This window comes from Lycorma delicatula, chromosome 3 (genome assembly GCF_047948215.1).
Source record: "Lycorma delicatula isolate Av1 chromosome 3, ASM4794821v1, whole genome shotgun sequence".
Classification (NCBI taxonomy): domain Eukaryota; kingdom Metazoa; phylum Arthropoda; class Insecta; order Hemiptera; family Fulgoridae; genus Lycorma; species Lycorma delicatula.
Genome location: NC_134457.1, coordinates 75,113,475 through 75,140,340, shown reverse-complemented (window position 1 = coordinate 75,140,340; position 26,866 = coordinate 75,113,475). Strand labels below are relative to the sequence as shown.

General features: G+C 29.6%; 1 protein-coding gene across 2 annotated transcripts; it reads right to left on the bottom strand.

Annotated features, from left to right (window-relative positions):
* Positions 1-179: 179 nt before the first annotated feature.
* Positions 180-26,866, bottom strand: PNKP (Polynucleotide kinase 3'-phosphatase). Of its 2 annotated transcripts, none has more exons than XM_075360007.1 (7): positions 26,710-26,866; positions 18,781-19,196; positions 14,509-14,826; positions 11,881-12,150; positions 7,998-8,285; positions 2,278-2,339; positions 180-744 (listed from the first exon to the last, which is right to left on the bottom strand). In XM_075360007.1, the coding sequence occupies exons 1-7, from the start codon at positions 26,804-26,806 to the stop codon at positions 627-629; spliced, it is 1,569 nt and encodes a 522-aa protein (XP_075216122.1). In that variant the 5' UTR covers positions 26,807-26,866; the 3' UTR covers positions 180-626. The 2 variants fall into 2 exon arrangements, with proteins under 2 accessions (XP_075216122.1, XP_075216121.1); XM_075360006.1 differs by lacking the exon at positions 26,710-26,866 and adding an exon at positions 26,133-26,351.

Below are 26,866 nucleotides of genomic sequence, written 5' to 3'. Positions count from 1 at the left end.
ACTAAATATCTCTGTTGGCATGTAATTAAAAATGTTTGGTTACTGAAAACTGAACAGACCCCTCATATAAGAGATTAAAGGGAACATTTTTAATTGGTGAACAAGAATTTAGTTCTTGTTCTTCTAAAATTTGGGTAGAAAAGTTGAGTAAAAGAAAAATAACTACATGCATGTTAACTTTTTAGCTTTTATTGTAAAATCTATAATTTCTGAAAGACAATAAAAAATAAACCTACAGAAAAATATTAAAAACCGCATCATTAAAGTTTAATGGTTAAGTTTACTTACAACAGTTAAAAACAACAGAAGTAAAATTAAATTTTATGCAAGTTTTAAATATTCTGTGTAGATTATTACTAGTATTTGTATTAAATACATTAACAGTTCAATATCTGTTTTGAGATACAGTTATCTGCATACCCTGGTAAATTTATTATATTCCTACTCCAAATTTCTGTGATTTTTTTTTGTTTTTCTGATTAGATAATGAGACCCTATTATTTTGTAATATCAAATGATTACACAATTATGTGTAAGTTTTTGTAATGAACAGTAAATTACTTTTATTGACTTTTTTTATAACAGTAAATTACTTTTGTTGACTAATAAAGTCAAATGAATAATAATTAAACTATGAACATTTTATACAAACTTTCTTTTTCTGGATCACTAAATTTAGGACAAAAATTTACTTTTACAATTTCACTGAAACCTTCGTCTTTGGTAGGAGATTCAAACTTTTTTCTGTGAAAAGAAAAAAAAATTATATAAATTATTATAATAATAATTATAGTAAACAAAGATTCTGTGCACACAGAATTCAAATCTGTTAATCAGAAAGGAAGGAAATGTTTGTATGCTGAAAATAAATATAAACAACAGGGTGAGGTGAAAAGTTTGAAGCTGTACACAGAGATGACGTTAGTATCCTGTATCACATGTGCATTTTTTGGAAAATGGAAAAACTGGAAAATTCATTCAGTGATTAAATACTTTTTTCTAAAAGGCTTAAATGCAAAGGAAATTAAAGAAGAGCTTAATGCAACATCAGGATGACTCATCTCCATCACATACAAATGCTAGGTCACAATTTAAAATGGATTGAACATGCACTAGCAATGGATGAACGACGCAGTGGATGCCCTTTCAAAGCAACTAAACCAGAAATGATAGAAAAAGTTCATTGATAGACCGACGAGTACAGTGAACAAGTTAGCACAGTCTGTAGACAAGTCAACATAACGCATGTGCAATATTTTGCATGAACAAACTTTATGCTAAAGGGTCCCAAAGCATATGATGAGTGTAGTCACACTTAATTACTACATAATTATTATAGAATCCTTGAAAACCCGTAAAGACCTGTCAAAACACTTTTTTCAATAAAGCTGATAGCCTCGGTTTTTTTGGACCGTAAAACTGTGACTAGTTAATTTTGTGGAAAGAGGCATGACAATTAATGCTGAAACTTAATGTGAAACATTGAAGAAATTGAGAAGGGCCATATAAAACAAAGGACACAGCATGCTGAGTTCAGACACCATTTTTCTTCATGACAACACTCTTTTGCAAAGTTCCCTGCGTTTTAAAAACAAGTAGTTAAAAATGGTGTTTGTACCCACCTGGCTTAATTCATAGGTGGCAGAGTTTATGTAGAAAGGTACAAATGTACATCTTATACAAAAAAATTGTTTTATTAATTAAGTCAATGGAAAAATTTTGTTTAAATTTTTTGCTTTTATTAATACATTCCTCCTGAAATAAAAATATATAATCATTATCCAAATAACAATAAAGAAAGTGATAATATTAAAATTAAAGTTTTAAGATTGTACAGAAAATGTACAGATCTTTGAAGCGCATATTAATTGGATTGGTTCAAATTTTCACCTATTTCCCCTAGGTTTAAGCATTTAAGAAAACTCAGATTTATAAGTTTACTTTTGTGTTGTAATGTCAGTGATATTCTTTTAACAGTTAAAATTAGGTACATGTTAGTTTTTTATTTAGTTGAAATCTTTCACATAAGCTCAGTTTTTATTACCATGATATTAGTAATATATTTGTTTAAATTATAGCATCATTGTGACTGAAAATAAAAACATTTAAGGAAAAAATCAATAAAAAAAAAATCAATGAGAATATGTGATATGAAGAAACTTCAGTTTCTTCATATCACATTGTTATTATGTTAATAGCTACTGATTTTAAAAATAACCTTGGTATAAAATAATGAGTTCAACAAAACAAATTTTATATTCAGATAAACTTACTTACTTGTAACTATTTATAATTATATCATTTACGGGTACATGGTCTTCATGAGTTAAACGACGAAACTGAAAACAAGAAACAAATAACACTTATTGAAAAATTATTGTTTTTATATAGTTCAGTAAATTGGCAACTAAGTTATATTGTGCAATCCAACATAATTTCAAGCTGATTCAATTACATATTATGTACAAAATATAAGTTAAATAATGAAATGAATTTTTTATTATTTTTAAAATTTATTATTACATGGAAGTTGTGGTGGGGAAGGGAGCTCAATGGTGCCAAGATTACTTTCAAAAAAGTCATAGATTCTTTGAAGATATAACAGTTCACTAGCCAAAAATAAACGTAAATGTTAAACCTCCATTCCACACTACATCCACTATTTAAAGCAACTTTAAAATACTGTAATAAAATATATGCTCATCATAACTTCAGTCTGTTATTTAATTTGTAACACTGAATTCTTCATAAAGCTAAAATAACATATCTTACAAATCTACATATTTTAGAGCAGCGTTTCTCAACCTGGGGGGTCACGAAGATAGGAAAAGGGAGTCTTAAAATTATTATTGTTTTCAAGACGGTTCCTATATATAGTTTTCACTGCAACTACAGATGAAAAACCCTTTTCACAGTGGTAAGATGTGGGATTAATATTTTCAATGGTTCTGTGACTAATTTTCGTATTAACTTCAATGAGCAAGCCAAAACATATCTAAATCTAGAGATGTGAACTGTAGCAGCTGCAACAATGTTTTCAGTGCCCATCTTTTCAAGAAATCATTTTTATCCTCCAAGAAATACTCCAACTGAATTTTTAGCTCATGCAAATGCATCTTCATGCTATCCAAACTGTGATTAATATTAGTGTCTTCTTCCACATTTTTCTCAATATAATTAGAAGCGAGTGCAAACATATCAAAATTTTTTGAAGGTGCTGTTTTTTATCAAAATTATACAAATTTTTATACAAAATTTTTTATCTAGGTGTTATTCTTTATGAGAAGCTTCAATTCAAGGAGCATTTTCAATATGCTGCCAAAAAGGCTTCTTCTGCTTTCTTCGGTGTTCAAAGAGCAGTTCACCTGATTAGGGACTTAGAACCAAATGTGTTCTATATAAGGGTGAATGCAAAGCTAGAATGCTATATCTAGGGTGTACACTAGAACAATGCAGCTGTCTGGACTTATCAAATGTGGTACAAATGTAATAGGAATATTTTGTTGAGAGCCCAGCATCTCCTGCCTCTTGACCAGTGGTCCTTGTTATTTCTGGTATTACGTTTTCTGTATAAGTACATTGATATCCTTACAACTGAGTGCCAATTAGGTTATAAGAAAGTAAGCCAACTTACCTGTGGGCACATAAAAGAAATACACAATCAAGATTTTCAATTATGGCAGGTTAGATGGACTGAATCGTCCAATGGCCATTATACACATGGTATTTTTCCTGATGTGAGAAGTATGCAGTAGTTAAGTGGTTTTCCCCCAATGGGTATATTACACAGTTTCTTACTGGACATGGTACTTTTCGAGACGTGTCCAGAGTGTTAGGGCCACTACTGATGTACACCATGTCTTATATTTCTGCTCCAGGTACGAAGCTGAACATACCAAAGTAGCTTGTGAGGATCAATTCTGGTTTTGATCTGCAAGCTAATTGGAAAACCAGAAGGGAATGGAACATAGTTACTGGCTTCCTTAGATTCTTAGTCCTACAGATTATGGCTGAAGGGATCTGATGCTGTTATAGATGTATAAATAAAATAGCGACCTAGGTGGCTAGGGGCCCGCCCAGATACTTACTTTCCCAAGATAGGTGTTGGCATCAAGCCCCAGTTAGCTGAGATATTCGCTGTTAGGATGAAATGAATGTGTGGAGAACTCTGTGATGGAGCTGCAGTGTGGGAGGGTGTAAGCATTGACGTCACTCCTGAAAGGGAGATAGGGTATGTTTTCATTAGAAGCTTATTAAATTTGTAAATCTGTTTTTGATTCTTAAGAAGATTTTGAATAAATTGAATTTTAGAACAAAACTGTCATTGTTGCAATCAACAATTGTTTTGTTGGTATGAGGATAGTATTTTTGGTGTTTGAAGTCTAATTGAAGTTAGATATAGCAAGAGTTTTGTATGAAATCTTCAGTGTTAAAGGAAAGTACGGGGATCATGTTTCTGCAAATCAGTGAAAATCAATATGATAAGGGGTTTAAAAGAGTTATGGTAGATGGTTGTGGTTGGAAGAGGGTATACCATAACAATAGTAGGTTGTGTAAATGCAATAATGGAAATGTCTGCCAAGGCATTTGCATTGGTGGCATCCTGACAGAGGCCAAATTGATGACTGCATTGTGTTATCAATTTTAGAGGGTCTAAAAGACGACCTCCGGTAAAGCCCATCAGGGCTAGGAATGGAGGAGGAGTGGTGTGGCGACTGGGATCATGACGGTGTCTAACCCTATTGAGGTCAGGATATCATTGTACAATCTTGTCTTTTTACCAACCAATTCACTGGATGTAGATGTCTCACTTCATTTTCACATATTTATCCATTTTTCATAAGAATCTAACTGGAAAAAAAAAGTTACGTTTGACTACATACTAGAAACTCAAAACTTCAGTAATTATTATTATTTTCAATGAAACGCTTTAAAGAACTTAAATAAAGATACCAGATGCACGCTTTGCACTCGAAACTAAACTAATGTTCTGCAATGCCTTACACCTCTTTTATACTGGCGAGAGCACGACATATTCAAACATATTATGCATGTTCAAACATTATGCCCTCAGCGAATATTATGCAAGCAGACCAAATTACAAGGAGCATGTACACATCAAACTGAAACCTGTAAATTGTTCATGTTTGTACATGTATATTCTTTTTTACTTTTTGGGGATCATGGCGCTAAAAAGGTTGAGAATTACTGTTATAGAGAATAGATATTATTTTTTTATAAAAAGCACAAAAAATATAAAGTATTAAATTTATATGATTTACCTGAGCCATTTTAAACATGTATGAATATGGATTTCACAACAAACATGAGTGATATATTAATTTTATATATCAACAAAATTAGAATGAAAGCTCTAAAATCTATCAAAAAAAGGCTTCTCAATTAGATAATTACATTGATATTTGAATAATTTTATTTTTTCTATATATCTTTTGATCATTTACATTTACATGTGAATATATTTAACTAATGAAAAAGTCAATGAGAAAACCACTTCCTGCCTAACTTTTCTTAATAAAACAAACATGTATTACTTTTATCTTGAAATGATTATGCCAATTTCAATACTGATTTGCATACCACATTAAAATAACTAAAAAAATTTAGTTTTTGGCACCTGAAAAGTGTACACGTGAGATTTCCTTAACATTACAGTCATCTCCAACACCAATGATTCATAACAGCTTTATAAATTTTCTAGATGCACAACTCCAATTTTTAAAAAGCAAATAACTATTAAATTCCTTTTTAAAAACAGAAATCATATTTATTAAAAAGGATAATTTATAATTAAAAAAATTATTCTCTTTATATCACTTCATTTATGTGGTTTGATAAGATCGATCTGAAAAGAGTTTGTAGATTATTACTTCCAAAACACTATAAAAAAAAATTAATCTTGAACAAAAAACTGTTGAATAACATCATTTGTTTTAATACAAACTATTCTTTTCTCTTGTTCATCCAGATTATTTATTCAATATTTAATTTTTGTACAAATTCATCCTAATGAACAAAATTGTTATTACAAGGCACATCCAAATGGAACTAATTACACCACATATTGAATCCCTTCAACACTGGTTGAGATACAAACCATGTATTAATGGATTCTTTGACCTCATCTTTTCTTGGAATTGCCAGTCACCAGAGAATGATTTCAGCTGTTTTAACTAACGAACATCACTGAGGAAGTTACAAGCTGTAGCGGGATAATCAAATCGTTCCCAGCTGAAGGTTACGAGGAGATCATTAAAGATAAAGATAATCCCTCATTCATTTATAATCATGCACTTAACTATGTCCTTCATTAAAAAATTAAACCCATCTCTTAAACATTGAATTACACATTACATATTCTCTGTAAATGTCACCAATGTGGCAATGAATTTCACATGTAGAGGCTATCTCAATTTGCTTAGATATTATAAACACATAGCATGAATGTATAAAAGTGGTCCAGCATTTATTTTATTGTACATCAATAAAATCTTATATTACTGATTTTATTTGTTGGCCTTGCCAACAAATCAACTTACATCATCATGACAAACACAGCAATGCATGATAATATTTAAAATTGAAATTACTTTCTAGATATCCCTCAAATATTAAATTATCACCTTTACATTTATAGCCCAGAATATTTAACTTGACTGATACCTACAGTTATTATGAACATGTTATGTGATTGCAATTATCATTTATTTACTAAATGAATTTAATGAATTAATAAACTATTTTAAGAAAACCACTCTTAAATATTCTTAACAAATCCTTATATATATATATATTATTTTTCTAAAATCAATCCTTTATCACTTCTGTACTAATAAATATATAATGTAAATCAACTTGATCCACCCAAGTACAGAATTAAGAAATATCTTACCTTATTTTTTTGTTTTTCTACAAGAGTACTTTCGCAGATCCCACATCATCAGTTGTATGTAAAAAAACTTCTTGTATAATAGCATATTAAACATAAAAAAGATTAAAATTTAAATTTAAAAGATTAAAAAGTTGAAAAATAAAATATTAAAATATAAACACATATGCAAGGCATATAGAGTCAATTGGGTAACATGCATGCCAGCCAAATACAATACTGATACTATTTAAGTAAATGAATATTCCATATAATATCTATCAAAGTGCTGGTATCTATTGCAGCTTTTATAAGCAGATCTCCCTCAAAATCCAACTGTAGGTTGGGCTTTTCTAATGTTGTGGATCATCTTACAAACAATAAACATTCTATCTCTGATTTTAATACCAATTTAAAAATATTGGGAATTAAAAAAGGCAATATAAATAAAAGTTTAGATATTTTAGAAAAATATTATATATATAAATACAGGCAAAGATTCATCTTATCTACCGAAAGATGGATTTTGAGGGAGATCTGCTTATAAAGGCTGCAATAGATAGCAGTACTTTCATAGATATTATATAGAATATTCATTCACTTAAACAGTATCAGTATTGTATTTGGCTGGCCACATGCATGTTACCCAATTGACTTCATATGCCTCACATATGTGCTTGTATTTTAATCTTTTATTTTTTAGCTTTTAAATTTTTATTTTAATCTTTTAATATTCTTTATGCTTAATATATAATTATACAAAAAGTCTTTTACATACAACTGATGATGTGGGATCCCGCGAAAGTACTCTTGTAGAAAAACAACAAAAAAGGTAAGATATTTCTTAATTTTGTACTAGGGTGGATCAAGATGATTTACATTATATAACTATCTATTTGAAAATTAGAAAACAAAAAAGAAAATATTCTAAAATCAAATTGCCAATTAACAATTATTCACTACAAAGCAGTGAAAAGACATAAGTGGGTAATTAAATAGACCACTTTAACAGTAGCAGCATATATTCTAAATAATACAAACTCTTAAATAATAATAATAATAATAATAATAATAATAATAATAATAATAATAATACAATACTACATACCTTATTGTTATGCATTGCATGTTGTATTGTTGTATTTAAAACGAAACATCGACAAGGAATTTTTTTATTCATTGCAATATCCAAGTACCGCTTACGAGACATTTTATCTGGATTGGTGTTATCAATAACCACACTTTTACCAGAACTGAGCGCATGTTCCATATCTGAAATACAACGCTGCCATGAACCAAGTGTATCTCTGTTAACATGTACATATCCTGCAGGTACCATGTATGTTTTTACAAAAAATGATTTCCCAGATCCTGGACTTCCAACCATCACGACCACCTAAAATTAATATATTAAAAATGTAAGTCATTTCTGATTCAACAAACTGCTTCCAATGAATTATGAAAAAAAAGGGTTTCTAAAAAATAATAATAGTTTTCTGATATTAAGATTGAAGGAAGGCAGATTAGCCATATAAACATTATTTTTTTTTTAGTTGGTATTTTTTTAAATTCTCAACAATAATATTGTTTCCTCAGTATCTAACGATGACTGTTTAACAACCAAAATGGCCAACTAATTAGATTACAAGTAAAATTTATGTATATGGTTTGTGAGCAGTTTCTTGTTAACCAATTTAATGAAGTTTCATTTTTATTTTTTCTTAGTAACATTAATAATATACATGCTTGTAGCATGTTATGCTACATATTATGTACAATGTGCAATATAATAACATACAATAAATAGTATACAAGTAAGTGTATGTTACCTGTTAACATGTATAATTATCCTGAGTTGAAATTCACCACAATAATACAACCAGATTTATGACAACATACAACCAATGATAAAACATCCCAGGATAAAGATTTATTATTTTAATAACTTTTATAAAAGTTATTTAATTATGCAATATATCTTAAAAGTTACGTAAATTAAATTTGAAATAAAACATCAGATTACTGAAATGGCATAAAATTTAGTCTGTGCCATTTACTCAATATTCAGTTACCCTTGCTCAATTCTTTTTTCTATTAATTAAACTACCAAAAAATTACAAAAGTTGCATCAAATTATTCAGTAAAATGCCTATCTTGTAAAAGTATTCTTAAATATTGTATAAGAAAAAATATTTTCATAAATAATCTACAAAAATAGCTTGCAGTTATTTCGGTTATAAATTCATTGTAAAAAAAAAAAAAAAAAACCAATTGTTCTAATTTTATAACCTTGATTATCAAACATTCTTACTTCATTGAAAAGATTTTTTAAATAGGAGAATTAGGCATATGAAAAATATGAAGAAATCAATGTTAGAAACTACACAGCAGCGAACCAAAAATAAAATCTTAAACTGAACTGTTTTTAAGATTGTATTTTAGCATTTTGGCTTTTTTTTTAATTTGTTTCGCCTTCATTAAATCAATGTATGTACAAATCATAACATATTTCTCAAAATGAAAAAGAAAAATCTGATATGGACACCACATGACTTCCTTATACACCTATTAAATTACAACACATTTTTAAAAGTACATAAAATTTTATTTCACAAATAACTTTTGATTTTTCTTCATAATTTTTTTTTTTATTGTTATTATTGAATTATTATTTATTGTAAAATTGTTTTTTACAATCACAGGTTAATAATTATTAATAAATCAATATATTTAAATTTAAAAAAAAAAAGGATGAAGTCGAATTCGAATCGATGTGCTTTCCCCTTGTAAGATCCAAATATTTTATTAATTAATATTTTATTTGGCTATAACTCTGAACCAATGAAAATAAGTACCACTTATGATAAATCGTTGAAAAGCTCTCAATGAGGGCTTATAACTTCAATTAAGAAAAAGTCCAAAATCCAAATTTTTAGACACTTTTTTGGACACTTTTAGACGTTGATTGCAATCAAAAGGGGAGGTGCACAACCAGATGTTACAACAGTCCTAAATCCAAAATTTCCTACGGCTAATCATTTTTGAGTTATGCGAGATATATATGTACGTACATATGTACAGATTTCATGCCAAAACTAGACAAAATGGATTCGAGATGGTCAAAATGGATATTTCCATTGAAATCTGAAAACCAAAAATTTTTCACAATCACAATACTTCCTTTACTTTGTACAAGGAAGTAAAAAAGATGAAAGGCTAAAGATTTATTTTCTGATTAGGAAAGTACATCATTTTTAATCCACTCACTGCCATAGGTAGTGACAAATCAAATAAAACAAACAGTTGAGAATGAATCAAGTAATTTTTACCATTTTCAAACATTTCTACAAACAACACTACTTCAATTCTATTCTGAATACAAAAAAGGTAAGCAACAAACTCTACAGTTGAAATTGTGTGTACTTCAAATTAGTCTTATTCTTATTTCTCAGGCATGAAAGTAATAAATGAAAATCCAATAAAAAATAATAATAATAACAGTAAACTATATAATCCACCAACTTATTAAAATTTACAAAGTTTACAATATCAAAAATGTTTTGTGGTTATGAAACAAGTTATTTTTTGATGAAATAGAAAAATAGTGATAATCATTCCAGAAAAATTCTTTTGTTAAACAAGGGACACCAATAAGAATTATTACTTTTAAATGTTATTTCTTCATTAATTTTTTTGGCTGGCATGGCATGAAACAGAGTTATTTTTTGTTGACAGTGAATGGAATAAAAACAGACCAATAAACAATTGGCTACATCAATAAAAAGAAAGAGTAAAATTCACAAGGATAATTTTCCAATCCAGCTCTTGGAGAGTTGCATCAAACCAATCAAATGACTGAAGATAAAAAAAAAAATTTTCCAATAATAAGAATTAATTGAAACGTAATATGGAATTAAGATTTTATAAAATTGAGCAATACCTCACTAACTTTCTGAATTTAAAAAACTAAGCTCTACAATTAAACTGACTGAAAGTTAAAATAAAGTAAAAATGGAATTGTCAAATTATAACTGATGGTCGAGGAATAAGCTAGTATCAAAAAATAAACTTAACTATTTAGCAACATCATAAACATTTTTTCAGGAATGCCAGACATCACAACTGAGATAGTCAAGAAGATACTTCCATTACATTCCATATTATTTTTGTAATTTAAAAATCAAAATACAAAAATATTGAAAAGCTAATAAAAGGTTAAGTATTTTTAATAACGTGAAGAATGTAAAAAACTGAACAATAGTAAGAATACAGTCTCACAGATAAATGTTCAAAGATGGAGATGTCAACATTGAAAAATGTTCAAGAGTCAAACTGAAGGTGGAATGAGATGTAACAGATTTAACTATCTAATGCATAGCTTCTGAATAACAGAATAGAAATGGTGAATGACGTCAAGAACATAGGAAAACCAAATATTAAGAGTGCCCTGACACATTTTTCCCTTCCCTCTTTTTAAGTATTCCTTTCTAAGAAAAATATAACCATTTTGAAAATGAAAATTTTAAGAAAAATCATTACACATACAAGGAAATTTATAATAACTATAAAAATCAGAAAATTCATTTGGTTGTGTAACTGTATCACATACAAAATGCCAAAGCTCAAATTAAAACAGAACCTCACTTCACTAAGTCAATAAATGACAAAAAAAAAATTGCTTTTAATAATTTATATAATTAAAAATTAAAACTTTTCCTAACAAAAGTAATAAAGAAATTATATATATAGTCAGAAGAATAAATGAAATAGATTTCCTTTTATTTATTCCAGTAAAAATAAATGACATCCTTTATCTCAAATTAAACTATAACTTGCATACAAATTAACAGCAAAAGTAGTACCTTAATTATTTTTCTTGAACTTCCTCAACTTAGGTGAAATTGATACTGTAAACATTTTAGAATCAAGATTTTTTTTTAATATTTTTTGTTTTTACGAGTAAAAAAAAAAATTACTAAATGTAAACATACTTCTTTAGTATCTGATATTAAATTTGAATCACTAATCGGTAAATTATGGTCCAATGACGATGGAATAAATTCAGGTAACTTATATTTTCCTTCTGGCTGATTAAGAAAATGAGCTTCTGGAGTATGGAATTTTAATCCTATGTTCAATGCAAATAAGCGATCAGCAGACGAGAAGTCCTTCTTTTTCTTTGGCATCCAATTTTGTTCTCGACCAGCAGCATCACCAACAAAAAATGATTCATTTAAATCCACAGCTAGTCCAGAATTTTTCTAAAACAAAATTCTTCTATTAAAAAAATATGTCACACATTTAAAATTTAAGATGTTAGCTAATCTTTACAAAAGTAACTTATAAAATACAACAAAAATTCACCAAATCCAAGACATTAATTGCACACAAAAACTACCAACAATATATTCAGTGCTAAAGTAATTTTCAAATTTACATGTTTAATCTTGAAATAGCTTTGTGATCATGTACAACCAGAGCAAAAATCATCAGCAGAGGAAGGCTTAACATAATGAAAGTAATTCCTATAATGTACAACCCTGTTATAACATACCTCTTAGCCTAAAAGGGTGAAACCCATATTACTAAAAAGGGGACAAAAAATATGATACAAGCATATGAAGTACTTTACTGAATCAGCACAGTACTGAAGTACTATCATTACCAAACTTATATAGACACTGTCAACATAAATTATAAAAGACAACCTGAATTATTTTCTGTCTAGTCGATTCTTAACTACTTGACCAATACATAAATGCAGTTTTTCTTCTTACTCATCCAAACAAGAAATGATCTCTGGAGTAAATTTGCTAGACATACTACACACTTTAATTCAATTCAATATGAGATGTAAAAAATATTGATAAAAAGCAGTTAGTTATAACATTATAATTTAACAATAAACAGAACTACTATGACAGATATATTTACAGAAAAAAATGCTTCAATGTTTCATACAATATGCATGATAAATTCCAATTACATGATGTAAAAGATAAAGATCCAAAACACAATAACTATGAACGATAATATGGAACTTGAAAGTAATCATATTATTGGGATGACAGAAATTACAAATCAGCAGTTTACAGAAAATTACATTACAGATGTTTCCAGTTGTTTAAAAATTTTTGTTACTAGCCAAGAATTAATCAATACATTGGTTATTGAAAAGTAAACATCCTGTTAATAAGAAACCCAATAATTGATCAACTACAAACTATACATCATAGCCAAAGAAACTTTATTAAGATGACCTAAACCGAGTCTTAAAAAGACCTGTAGATGTACAGAATACATTAATAAACAAAAAATGATTTTCTCTCTCCACAAAGAATATACAAGTTACTTCCTACATTTTCAACATAATTTGATCAAATAAAAAAAATAATCAAAAAAAAAAGTACTAACATTTTCAGAAAATGACCAAAATCTCACACTAAATTAAATACTATGTTTCATACTTTTCTTACCAGAAGCAATCTCTATCTTTCAGTAGGCTTAAAATATGTCCAGGATTAGCCTGTATAGTCCTGGTTTTTTAGTGCTGTCTGGTGTTGCAAAGATGCCCAGGGTTTGAGAATTTTATGACTGGTGAGGATTTTTTTTAATTTCAGACCTATACGTTCGACATCATGTTTTTAAACATTCTCTTATGGCCGTGCATCTCTCAGCCGACCTTGAGCAAGCGCTGACATCAATTTTTAGGGAGGCATGGCTACCAGTCTCACCACAACTTTTTACTTAGTCACTTGGCAATACAACAGGGGCAATATATTTACGTTGTTTTTGTGTGTGAAGTAACTCGTCTACAGATTTTTGATCATTTTATCTCTATTTGTTTTTTGTCTCATCATTTAGCAACGGGCAAAAGAAAATGTGTGTTTAATGTTAACCAGCAACAGGAATACAAATTTTTGAAATTGTACAATGAACGTGTTTATTGCACACTATGTTCTGGAGAATTTTCTGTTGCACATAAAGAAAAGGGTGATACTGAAGACCACATGAAAACAGCTAAACATAGGACTGCTGTTAATGCTACTGTTTTAGTAAACATAAGACATCTTTTTGCTGTTAAAGAATCTACATTTTCATACCACACTACTAGACACGAACTCAGTTTCAAAACATCAGACTGCACATCTAAACTGGTTAAAAAGTTATACGACCCAAAATTTTAATCTGTTAGAACCGAAACCGAGGCAGTAATTGTTATGTCAATAAATGTTATTTCGCCATTTATATTTGAATTTTTTCAATTATGGAGAACATTTGGTCTGCAGAAAGAGGTAGACTTTCAGTATCTACTGTTAAACATTTGCTAAATGTTAAAATTAATTCAGAATTCTTGTTGTGAATTTTATGATATAATTAAAACAAGCAAACCATTTCTAAAAAAAGTCATGTCTAGTGAAAAATACATTTAAATTAATAAAGTTTAATGCTTCAGTAAACTGTTACGACTTTTAAGAAATTTCAAAAATATCCCTGGGTTGGACCCAAAATATATGGTAAGCCTATCTTTCAGTGACTTTTATATAACAACCATATTACTAAATTCTACAACTGAACTACAAAAATCAGTACTAACTTAATAGTATCAAAATTATTACTTTTTTTATTAAAAAATCCCACATTCCAGGAGCAGGTTTCCTGTAGATATCATCTGCTGTTGCAACAAATACTTGAATTGGGATGCCTAATGCTTCAACTATCTTTTCTGTTTTGTATTTAAAATCAACGACACTTGTTTTTCCTCTAGATATACCAGCTTGATTCGTAAAAACAATTACTTTATAACCGTTTTCAAAAAATTTACTTAAAACAGGTTTAACATTTGAATTGGCTATATTCCAGTCATCACGGTGTTGAGGAAAAACTTTCCCAGATTTTGTTAAAATTAAAGTCCCATCAAGATCATAACCAGCAATCTGGAAAACACAGAATTATAAGAATTATATCTTTATAAAACTTGAGAAATAGAAAATAGTTTTATTGTAAAAAAAATGCCAAAGAAATTACAAAATAACTAAAACTATTAATTATCAGAATACCCCAAAACCATTTCAAATATTGTGTAACTGTCAGTTTATAAGGAGACACAACTTCCTACCTTATCTAGAATGAAATACTTTAATATTTCTGTGACTGACTCCATATCAAAACTGCATAAATACAGAAGTTAAACAAGTTACGATTTGAAACACAGAGCATTCAATTTATTATTTTTGTAGTAGTTTCGATTAATTGGATTAACAACTGACAAATTTCACCTTTAAAACCATAATTATTATATACTACAGTAGATTAATTATAAAACATTTAAAAAGAATTGTCTTGAAAGTAAATATAAATACCCAAATAACTATACTATCAAATTTTACTTACTTAGAAGTTCAAAACCAGTTTCCAAAATCAACATAACTACTTTCTCTCAATAAAAAATTAAATCTTAATTCTATATTAATATACTTATATCTTAGCACATTTAAAATTTTTTACATAATAAATTAAGAACAATTAAAATTCATAACACATAAATAGTAAGAGAGTGAACACTATACTGAGGATTTCTGATTAGACCATAAATAACATAGCTGTGCAACAAAATTCCATGCCAGGCATGGCAAAAGTGAAGCATGAGAAAGAAGAAGGAGAAAATGTTTCTCACTCCCTTCTTTGCCTAGCCAAAAATATTGTTCCATATCAACATGCCAAACTCATTTTTATGTAGAAATAATTCACATTTTGACTCCATCTTCAACCACGAGCCTCCAAAATTGTGTTAATTAGGTCCCGATGACTAAAGAACATCAGTATCATGGTAAAATCAACCGCAATTAAAAAGAGCAAATTTATATAAAATGGAGAACAAGTTATCCAACTCTAAACAAGGTTATTTATAGGCAATCAAGCTTGTTTTAAAAATTAGCTTTAATTTTATGCTTTTACTAGGGATTGCCTACAATAACAGTTGGTGTTTATTACTTATATTTAATTAACACTAAAATAATTAATTTTACAGTGCTTTTTAAATATGACACTGATAAACATAATTTTTGTTTCCTACCCTGCGATACATGATTATAATCTGTTTTTTGATGCTGAAAATGAATATGAACACAGAATCTTTCTATCACCCACCATTTTTGAAAAGTTTATAATCATAATTAAAGGATTTTTTTCATTTTTCAATGTACAGTTAGCTTCTAAATTGTATTTTCTTAGCTCATTTTTTATTGTTTAACTTTGTTGACATAATTTGTAAGCTATAAATAAACAATACTAAACAAAGAATTAAATGATATCATAGTCACATATTATGATATCACATCTAATACTGAAGAGTGAGCCTTCATGGACAAGATTAATCATGTCTGTGCAGGTCAAAACATATAGCTGAAAACACAGCTGTATTATTTGTATTAAGCACTGGATTTAGGGATGAATTAATTTTGTTCAGTTTTATTGCTGTCTTATGTTTGTTAACAGTGCAGTAATAATGCCTCGAAGTTGTGTAAATGATGTATATGCCTTTTGTTATGTATGTGGTGAGTATACTGTAAAATCAAATCGAAAAAACATTACACCTTTAATTAAAAAAGAATATCATTTGTACTTTCAGTGTAAAATTGGTGATCAGGATAAGACATGGGCTTCTCATATAGTATGTACTAATTGTTCTGTATATTTAAGAGGATGGCTGAAAGGTACACAGAAAGCTTTGCCGTTTGATGTACCTATGGTTTGGCATGAACCAAAAGATTGTGTAACCGATTGTTACTTTTGTTTAACGTGTCTGGAATTTCTAAAAAATCAAAACATATTGTAAAATATCCTTTATTACAATCTGCAATCAGGCTTGTACTTCACAGTGAAATTATTCCAGTTCCTGAGCCACCTATGAATGTAAGTTTCAAAAGCAGCAATGAAGAATCATGCAGTACTGAAGAATACAACAATGATTTTGATTCTCAATTATCTTCCAATAAGCCACATCTTATCAGAACATGAATTAAATGACTTGGTTAGGAATTTAAGTTTATCAAAAAATCAAGCTGAACTGTTAGGATCAAGGCTGCAATTTACTTCAGAAAAATAAAAAAATTTTGGGCTTTTGAACCCGACATAAAGAACTTTCTCAGTACTTTATCGATGAAAATAATTTGATTTATTTCACAAATACTGATGAACTTATGTTGCACTTAGGAAAATTCATAAATCTGAGGACTGGCGCCTTTCATAGATTCGTCCAAGTATAATTTAAAAGTGGTTCTACTACACAATGGTAACAAATATCCTTTGATACCAATCGCTTATGGTATTAATTTGAAAGAGACGTGATGTGATGAAAGACGTTCTTGAAAAAATAAATGATAAAAAACATAGTTGGAACATATGTGGTGATTTGAAAGTTAGGCATGCAGTTAGGCTATACTAAGTACATGTGTTTTCTTTGCAAATAGGACAGCAGAGCTAGGGATAAACATTATGTTGCCAAAGAGTGGAAGAAACGAGACAACTTAACTCAAAATGGGAAAAATATTATTTGTGAGCCCTTAGTTGAACCAAAAAAAATATTCTTACCGCCTCTCCATATCAACTTAGGACTAATGAAAAATTTTGTAAAAGCAATGAAGAAGGATAGTCCTGGATTTCTGTGCATAAAATTTCTGTATGTAAGTGAAGGAAAAATTAAAGGAGTATTTGTCGGTCCTCAAATAAGAGAGTTGGTCACAGGTGATGTATTTAAGTCAATGTTAAATAATATAGAAAGTGCAGCTTGGGCTTCATTAAAAGACATTTGCAAAAATTTTCTCAGCAAACAAAAAAACGACAATTACCACGATATTTTTAATCAACTTCTTACTTCATACAGAGTTATGGAATGTAGTATGTCTTTGAAAATACATTTCCTCCTTCACATCTGGATTTTTTCCCAGACAACCTCGGAGACATAAGTGACAAACATGGTGAATGGTTCCACCAAGACATTTCAGTGATGGAAATGGTGAGGGAAATGGAATACTAACAAGCTAGCCAATTACTGTTGGACATTAATTTAGGATGTGCCTGAGGTTATTTATAAAAGAAAAGCAACAGCAAAATTATTCTAAAACAGGAACGGCCAGGCAAAATTACAAATTTTTAATTATATTTTCCCTTAATTTTGTTTGAAGTGTAATTTATTTAAAACTAAGGGTGATAGAAAAATTGTATTTACAGATCTGCAATGTATGCAAAACAGCAATTCAAGAAATGGTATCACACTTATAGAAACATTAAAAATTTGTTTTTTGTCTATCAGTGTTATTAATTAATTTTGCAATCATTTCCTCATCAAATATTTATATTTATTTCTTTCATGTATTACAATATCTCAATATTTACATATAACGATTGTGTGACATTTGAAAATGGCCATCTAGTTTTAGATTTTCAGTAATATTTTTTTTTTTTTGTAAATGGTTTTTAAACCACTTTCTCATTTACCAATTTATTTCAATAAATACTTTGTATACCTTTTACTTTGTATTTAACTAATTAACAGTGCAATAAAACGGCAGAAAACAAAACGTCTAGAAACAATGGAAAACATCTTTTCCTGAAGATTGAATTTGAAAAAATTTTACTTGTTTAGAGAGACAATTTTTTAGAATCTACAAGATTTTCATATACTTATGATTAGGTATTTCATCTACTCATAAAATATGTACAAAATAATAAAAATAAATCTTAATAAAAACCAAACTGGTCAATACAAACTACTACTAACATTTAAATTAATACCTTATATTTTTCTATATTTTAAATAGCCTATATTTTTAATTAATAAGTAGATTATTATCAAATAATCAGCAAGTTTATATTTAAAATCACTATACCTTATGACTACTGCTTTGAGTCCCTTCTTTTGTGTAAATCAATAACTTTCCACCATCAAAGTCTTCCCACATACTTTTTGAGGTAAGCATTTCAGTATTTCCTTCAGAATCACTTATTTTGGGTCTTTTTAACGGTATGTCACTTTTATCGAAACTTTTCTCATCATTATTCTTGTGATTACTGGAAACAGTTAAGTATTTAGTTTTTGTTGAAGCAACTGGCCGATTTCCTGACTCTGGAGGAGGTACAAAACCAACTTTATAAATATATTTCCCTAATAGTAATTCAAGTTGATCTCCATGTTGTAATATATGAGTTTCATTCTTTTTTAACTTCTTATTATTTATTCCAGAAGAATTGCCACCAATACATCGAACTGAAATATTGCAAGCTTTTGTGTCGGCCACCAAAGAAACTTAAAACAACACACATATATTTTATAAATCAATATATATACAATACATTTACAGATAAATAAACAGTTTACTAAATCAATGATTTTTTTCTAAACAACTATAATTAATAATTCAAAAACTTTAGAACAAGCTTTACTACTTACCAACACATAAAATAATATTCACCTCAATGTTCTCCCAAAAAAAAAAAAGCATACCAGTGTCACAGAGATTACTAGACTGGCCACTCAAGACACTGCTACAAACATACACCTCATGCTTACTGGAATAACACATAATAACAGACCAAAACCCTTTTTTGAACACAGTTGAAAAATAATGCAATTGTTGATCAAAGTGGAATTTATTTTACAAAACAGAAATTGAATCTTTAATTTAGCATTAAAAAATATTAATGATTAAATAAGAAAATTATAAATTTAAGCAAATAATTAAAAAATATTTTTTTTTTCTAATTTTTCTGTGCCTTGGGGTGTAAGTAAAAAAAAATTTATTATATCTTTTGTTTGCTTCTACTCAGAAACCTCATCACATGCAAACATTTTCAACCTTGTTCTTTCTCACAAAATCAAAAGTAATTTTTCACCCTTGAAGTTAAAATTTTTTTATACTGGGATTATTTGTAGCTGTAAACAGTAATAACCAATGCATCAGAAAAGTTTAATTTTTAGGTTCATCTTGGAAGCAAAAATACATGTCTTCTTCTTCTTCTATCACAGTATAGACAATTCACCTGTTCTGGTTTCAAAGGCTTTCTTGACCGTCCCACACTTCTTTTGCCTTTTGGTTGATAGTGTATATTTTCTTGGGGAACCTTCCGTCTACCATCCTATTAATATGGTCCTTCCACCTCTCCCTGTTCTCTACTATTGTCACACAAGGGTAGAACATTTAACTCTCTTCTGATATTCTCGTTCCTAAAACGATCTTGTCTTGTTTCGTGCATCCCTTTACCGAAAGCAGGTATCTCATTTCCACTGCCTGGATTTTACTAAGCTGTCTGATAAAACCCAACCCTCAGACCCATACAACAGAGTAGGAACAGCTATCACTTTTTATAACTTCATTTGAGTCTCATTCAGCACCTTCCTATGCAGTGTTCTCCTTATTGTTCCACAAATGGCTTGAAATCTAGAGATCTTCTTATTGCAATCTCTATCGTTCTCAAAAGTAATATCACACCCTAGGTAATTAAAATGAGACCTGATAATTCAAGATGAGTCCTGATCTTATCTACTAGAATGATTTTTGATCTAACAGGAAACTTTACCAGAAAAATGCCATGACTTTTGTTTATGTTAGGAATATTGGGAACTTAAACCATTCAGATAGAACACAGCCCTCTGAAAATCATCTTCCATTCTTTGAAGGATTACTTGATCATCCCCAAATAAGATGTTATTGATGGATACATCAAGGTTTATTTGTATCCTTGCCTTATTGCACTCTTCCATTCTCTACACATTTCATCTATATATATATATATATATTAAACAGAGAGGGAGAAAGAGGACAACCTTGCCGTACACCACTATTTATCACAAACTCCTCAGTCATCCTCCCATCACAGACGATCACTATTGATGTCTTTGCTTGCACACTTTTAATCACATTTATTAAACGTTGTGGAATCCCTCTTTTCATCTTGATGTACCATAATTTTCCTCTGAGTACCCTATCGAAGGCCTTCTCATAATCTACAACGCAGAGATGTCTCCAAATTAAACTCTACTCTTTTTGACTGATCTGTTGAAGTGAAAAAACACCGTCCTTGCATGACCAGCCTCTCCGAAAACCCACCTGGTCCTCCATTAAAACTACCTCCAAAATACTTTGCAATCAACAATTGACAATACTGCTATATAACTTATAGCAGGTGCATAACAAACTTATCCCTCTGCAATTCTTCACCAAACTTCTATCCCCTCTCTTACAAAGGGATATCACTTTGGCTATCTTTCATTCCTTAAGGCTTTTAACTCATCTAACACATATTTAAGTAAGTGTAAGAGGCACAGCTTAAATAATGCGCCTCCACACTTCAAGAGGTCAGAGTTAATACCATCTACTCCTACTGCCTTTCTGTTTTTTGTTATTTTCAAAGCATTTTCCAATTCTTTCATTTCTATCAAATCAATATAAATTTTTTTTTCAGTAGGTTCTGAGTTTTCTATTATACATCTCTCATACCACAAGTGTTTGTAATGTTCTATCCATTCTTCCTTACCTGCAATATCCAGTGTCGCTGTATCTTTCTCTGAGCTATTTAGATGTTTCATGAGTTTATAGCCAATTGTTTGTCTGCCATGTGCATCCTTCTCCACCACAGATAAAAACCTGTCCCACGATTTATGATGAGCTCTTCTCACTATAAGTTTAGCTTAATTCCTTTAAATTCTATACTGTTCTCATGTGCTGTCTGAAGGATTCTGAATCATAGTTTTATATGCCTTCCTTTCATCTCATATTGCCTCTTGTATCTTCACACCCTTCTTACATCTATATTTTTTGGTTTTCCCTACTGTTTCACAGGCTATCTCCCTCACTGCATTCCTTAAATTTTTCCATTCTTCATCTACATAATCCATAGTTGGAATTTCTGCAAGCATTTGTGTCAACCTTTGCTGATACATAAAACAAATACTTTCTTCCAGGAGCAAATACACTTTAAAAATCTCATCTGGTATATATCTATCCTCACTGCCAATCTTCTCCTCCACCTTGTCAATAGTTCTATCTCAGAAACTACCAGGTAATGATTATTGTTAATATCACTTCCTCTATACACCCTAGTGTCACATACCTGTGGAGCTATTTTCTTATTGGCGACGACAATCAATTAAGTACCTATAGACCCTTGCGCAACATGTGTATTTGTGTATATCTTTTTTTCTAAAAAATGTATTAGTGATTTTAGTTCATTGTATATTATAAAATCTCTTAGCTTTTTCCCATTTTCATTCAAGCATGTCTCACCAAAACATCCTAAGACATTTGGACATAAAGACATTTTTCTGGTTGGTTACCTATTCTAGCATTCAGATCTCCCACTATTATCAAAAAGTCTGAATGATATATATTCACTTGAATTTGGAGGTGTTCATAAAATTCTTTTGTTTGCTCCCTCTTCCCACTTTAAGCGCATATCCTCCAATTACTGTCAGGTAACCTCAATCTATTTTCAAGTATATTATCCTTTCATTAATAGGAATAACTTCGAATATGTTTCTTCCTCTTCGTATCCAAAAGCACTGCAACACCACAACAAACTCTTTTCCCTTGCTCAACGCCACTATACATCAATGCATAACCCTCCAGATCCTTTGTACCCTTGAGCTTCTTCGTTTCTGTCACAACTGCAATGTTCACTTTCCATTCCCTCAATTGATGAACCAGTTCCACTTCTTTGCTATTCAAACCTCTAACATTCCACATTCCCAAAATAAGTATGTCCTTTAATCCAAAACCTTTATTCTTTTTCGCGCTAGATTTGTATTTATCCATAATCCTGTCTGGTTCATTTTCCTTTTGAACCTTGAAAGTAATTCTTAATTCCCCTAAAGGCATTATCAACTCCTTGTAGGGTAGTCGACTGATGAGGCTGCCTCTTAAAGCCTCTGAACTTGCTCTGGGATAAATACATATGTGATTTTGTAAATATATAAAAATAATTACACAAATACTGTAAATATTACAATATGATCAAGATACACTAGTAAAATTTTCCAGTACCAGAACATATGATTGTACTATAGCAAACCGCAAAAATATGGTCCACAGCCAAGGTAGCTGGCTATATGACAATGATATGAAAAATGCACATTCAATTCAATGTTTATATTTATAAGAAGCAAAACTTATCCTTTTTATGTCAAATGTTTAATTTTTTTCATAAATTAGATTTTTAGCAACTTATTTTGGTGCAGTTTGCTGATGGTTATGCAAAAGCAAGGACCATTTTCATCTAGTCTGATTTTTATAATTTTAATTATATTTTTTATTGGCTTTAAGTTAAAATAAATTTTATGTGACAGGAAAGTTTTTTATTTCTCCCATGTGCGGCATTGGAATGGAATGGCATTCCAGCACATTCTGGCACCAGTGCATCTCTGATTATGATCACAATTTATTATACCTGATGTCCCAAATGAAACTCTGCACTTAAGCAAAAACACCTGGATCTCAATCAATAAAATATTATTTAACTTGTTTTTTAATATTATCAGCAATGAAACTTCTGACAGGAAATGAACAGATGACTTTCTTCACAGCTGATTTCCATGTTTCAATGTAGACAATACTTTTTATTTTCATAACCATTAAGCTTCTGTTTACTCTTTTGTTTCCAATGTGTTACAGTAGTTTTGACAATTGAAGTTCACATTTTTTTTTTTTAAATATGTTCCAGTGTGGAGGCAAGTATACAGAATACATGACAGAAATGTTTCATCATGTGAAACTTGATCAATAAGTTCTGCGCAGCTGAATCTGTCAAATATGTGTTCAAGTCCAGAGGACCATAAATCCTGACAAAGAAAACGATATTTCTGATTGCATAGACATTTCTGACAAGCATTAAAACTAAACCCACACAAAATAGACACAGGGCATCAGTTCCACAAATACTGATTTTCCTAAGTGTGTTAAATACAGCAGTGGTTTTTGGATTTTATAAATAAAAAAGAGAAGAAGTTTTTTTAGATGAGACATGATTTCATTTATCAGCCCAATTTATTTGGGGGCAACTAAAGGATCTGTTTAAAAAACAATCCTCATGCTTGAAAAATAACACAACTGCAACTTGTAAATGCAACCCCACTCCTTTGGTGCTTCAGTGTGTAGAATCAGAAATGTTGAAATGTGTTCAGGCATGCCTGGGAGCAAATGAATGTATATGAAAATTCATTGGAGTAAATTATTATTCCTGTTTCTGTTATTTGAATATAATAAATTAAATGTTGTAAACATTGATGCCCTGATATTCAACTGGAGCATGATATTACAGTATAAGTTACATATAGTCTGTAACAGAATAAACAATATGACTTTAGAACTAAAACCAAGCATGTTGCTATACACAAAAATGCTCTCTATTTTCTGTTGTCTGTGTATTCTTCTTTAATTTTTTTTTTTAAATAGATATTCATATCTCAATAAATACATATGTTTACAATTCCAAAATTTCAAAGCACTGGCCATTAAAATTTTAAATCACTAACATCTCATTAATGATCAGTCCAGTAAAATTATGTTTTATTAGGTAAAATCAAAAACTTTACTCTGAAGAGAATGACAACTCGCTTACTTGAAAATGATTTCGGTACTTTTATGCAATCCAACAGCTACTTTTTTCCAATGTTTTTTTAACTCCCTGCTTTTCCAGGGCAAACAAATTACAGTAGTCCAAAAAATAAATACAAACACCGTAACCCACTCAACATGGGTCTTCCAAATTTACCGGAGAAAGGTCCAGTATAAGCATTATTGCTTATAATTATAATATAACCATACTTAACCTACGCTCGCTAACCTTGACTAGCAAACAAAGTGTGCATAGGTTAAGTTTCATTAGATTATGTTTATAATTTCTTTGCAAACTATAAAAGTTTTAAAAATCTTAAAAACGAAAATTACATAAGCATACTTTAAAAAAAATGTTAAAAAGTGGCTGTTGATTCCTAAAATGAACCATGATTTCATGATTTCAAATAATTGAGTTACAGCAGAAATTGTTATAGTATGTTGATGCTAAAATTCTGCAATAAGAAAACACTGCAATGAATTTTATGCCATATTTCATTTTCTTCACTATGAAGAATAAAATACTGTAAATAAATAATATAAACACGCTTATTCCTATCAAATAAATAAATACATATCCGTTACAATTTGTAACTATCTGATATTTTAAAATAGAACACACATAAAAAAATATTATGGCACCACTATGATAATGGCATACTGTAATGCAACTTGCAGCGAGTACACACTCAACTCAGAATATGACTAAAGACATTACCTAACTTCTTTGCCCTCATAATAACCAAAAGAAAACAAACACTTTTAAAACATTTAGAAAACTCAATACAACACACCTATCTACAACACATCTAATCATCCCACCCAGAATAAGCATATAACATTCTTTTTCACACTGAACCAAAACTCTTGTCATGTTAATAAACATATTATCTGCACAAAGGTCTATTCTTAACAATAAATTTTTTAGAAGAACAATAATTACGTAATTTAAAATTAAGTTGTTAGAAATGTTTTAAAAATATTATTCACTTTTTTTTGGTAAATGGTTTATGAACATAATCTTATTTTTTTCAATTTATTTTCATTAATTGTTCACTATAGATACCTTTTACTTCTATTTATATTTTAACAATTTAAAATTAATATGGCTACTATTTTGAAATTTGAAATATTATCACCATATTTATTCATTGAAGAATCTACAGCAATTAACAATAGAATATTTAATCTAGGTATACAATTCTAATTAAAATTACAAGGAGTAAGATAATCAAACCATGAAGGTCATTTGTTCGCATTCATATTGTTTGCCTATTTTCATGTCTGAATATAATTCAGACATGAAAATGGACTATCACATGTAAGTAAAACGTAAAAGCAATAAAATATGAAATATACACTGTTCATGAATATTATAAAACTGGTAACACCACAAAAACACGTTTGAATCATGAATTTAATGAATACAGATATCCACAGATACAGATCTACACCAAATATATATTACATTTGGATATGCTAGTTTCAACTGGTTGAAATTACCATAACATTAAAATATTAATTTTGAAATACATGTATTCGAAAAAACTGTTATTTTTAAATGATCTGATTAAAAGTTTTATTGGGGAAGGGGATTTAAACTAAAATTTAGTAAAAGATCATCTAAAAATTACCTTGACATTTTGATACTTTAGAATCAGTAATTTCAGTTAATGGTCCCCGTCCAATAACAATTTCCTTATTATCAACAAGAAAAATTTCACGACCAGTTTTTACACTTGTCAGTAAACATTTGCGCAAAACAGACATTTTTATAACTATTAGATACTCGGTATAACTAAAACATACACATAACCTATGCTAGCGAATACTACCATAACCTGCACACATGTCTTTTCTTAGATTGTTGACATGCGCTATCTGTAGTATACCTTCGAAAGTTCTACGGGGGCTAAATGCAGCACGTTACTATACAAATAATCCATTATTGTTACTGTATTGGAAGCGTATCTATCTCTGGCGTTGTCCATTATAATTTTAATTTTACCAGTAAAAACCCTAATTTTTTAATCGCATTAATTTATTTTTGTAAATTTATCTTCAAAGAGTAAACTGCAGAAGTTAGAGAACAATAAAGTTATTTACGATGAATAAATATTTATTTATGTTGCCTACATTCGGCCATTATTATAAATGAAGCAAAACAAAAGTAACTTCTAAATACAGTTCAACAAATAAATTACTACAAACCTGTGTTAGTAGCATAACAGTATAAAACGGCTGTCAAAAGGTTGGCTAAAATTGAGAATGTGGGCGTATTATATGTTCGGAACTTTACTAGCATCATTGAAATAACAGTGTTTACGTAATCATTGTGTAGTCAATTAAGCAAAGAAATATTACTGAG

What these genes read in the sequence shown, in the direction of transcription:
- PNKP (XM_075360006.1), bottom strand. Translation starts at nt 26,268, where the DNA reads ATGTCTGTTTTGCGCAAATGTTTACTGACAAGTGTAAAAACTGGTCGT. An exon ending in GGGATTTTTTAATAAAAAAA is followed by an intron (nt 12,151 to 14,508) that starts GTAATAATTTTG and finishes ATTTTGTTTTAG; the next exon opens with AAAAATTCTGGACTAGCTGT. An exon ending in ATGCAATGCATAACAATAAG is followed by an intron (nt 2,340 to 7,997) that starts GTATGTAGTATT and finishes TCTTGTTTTCAG; the next exon opens with TTTCGTCGTTTAACTCATGA.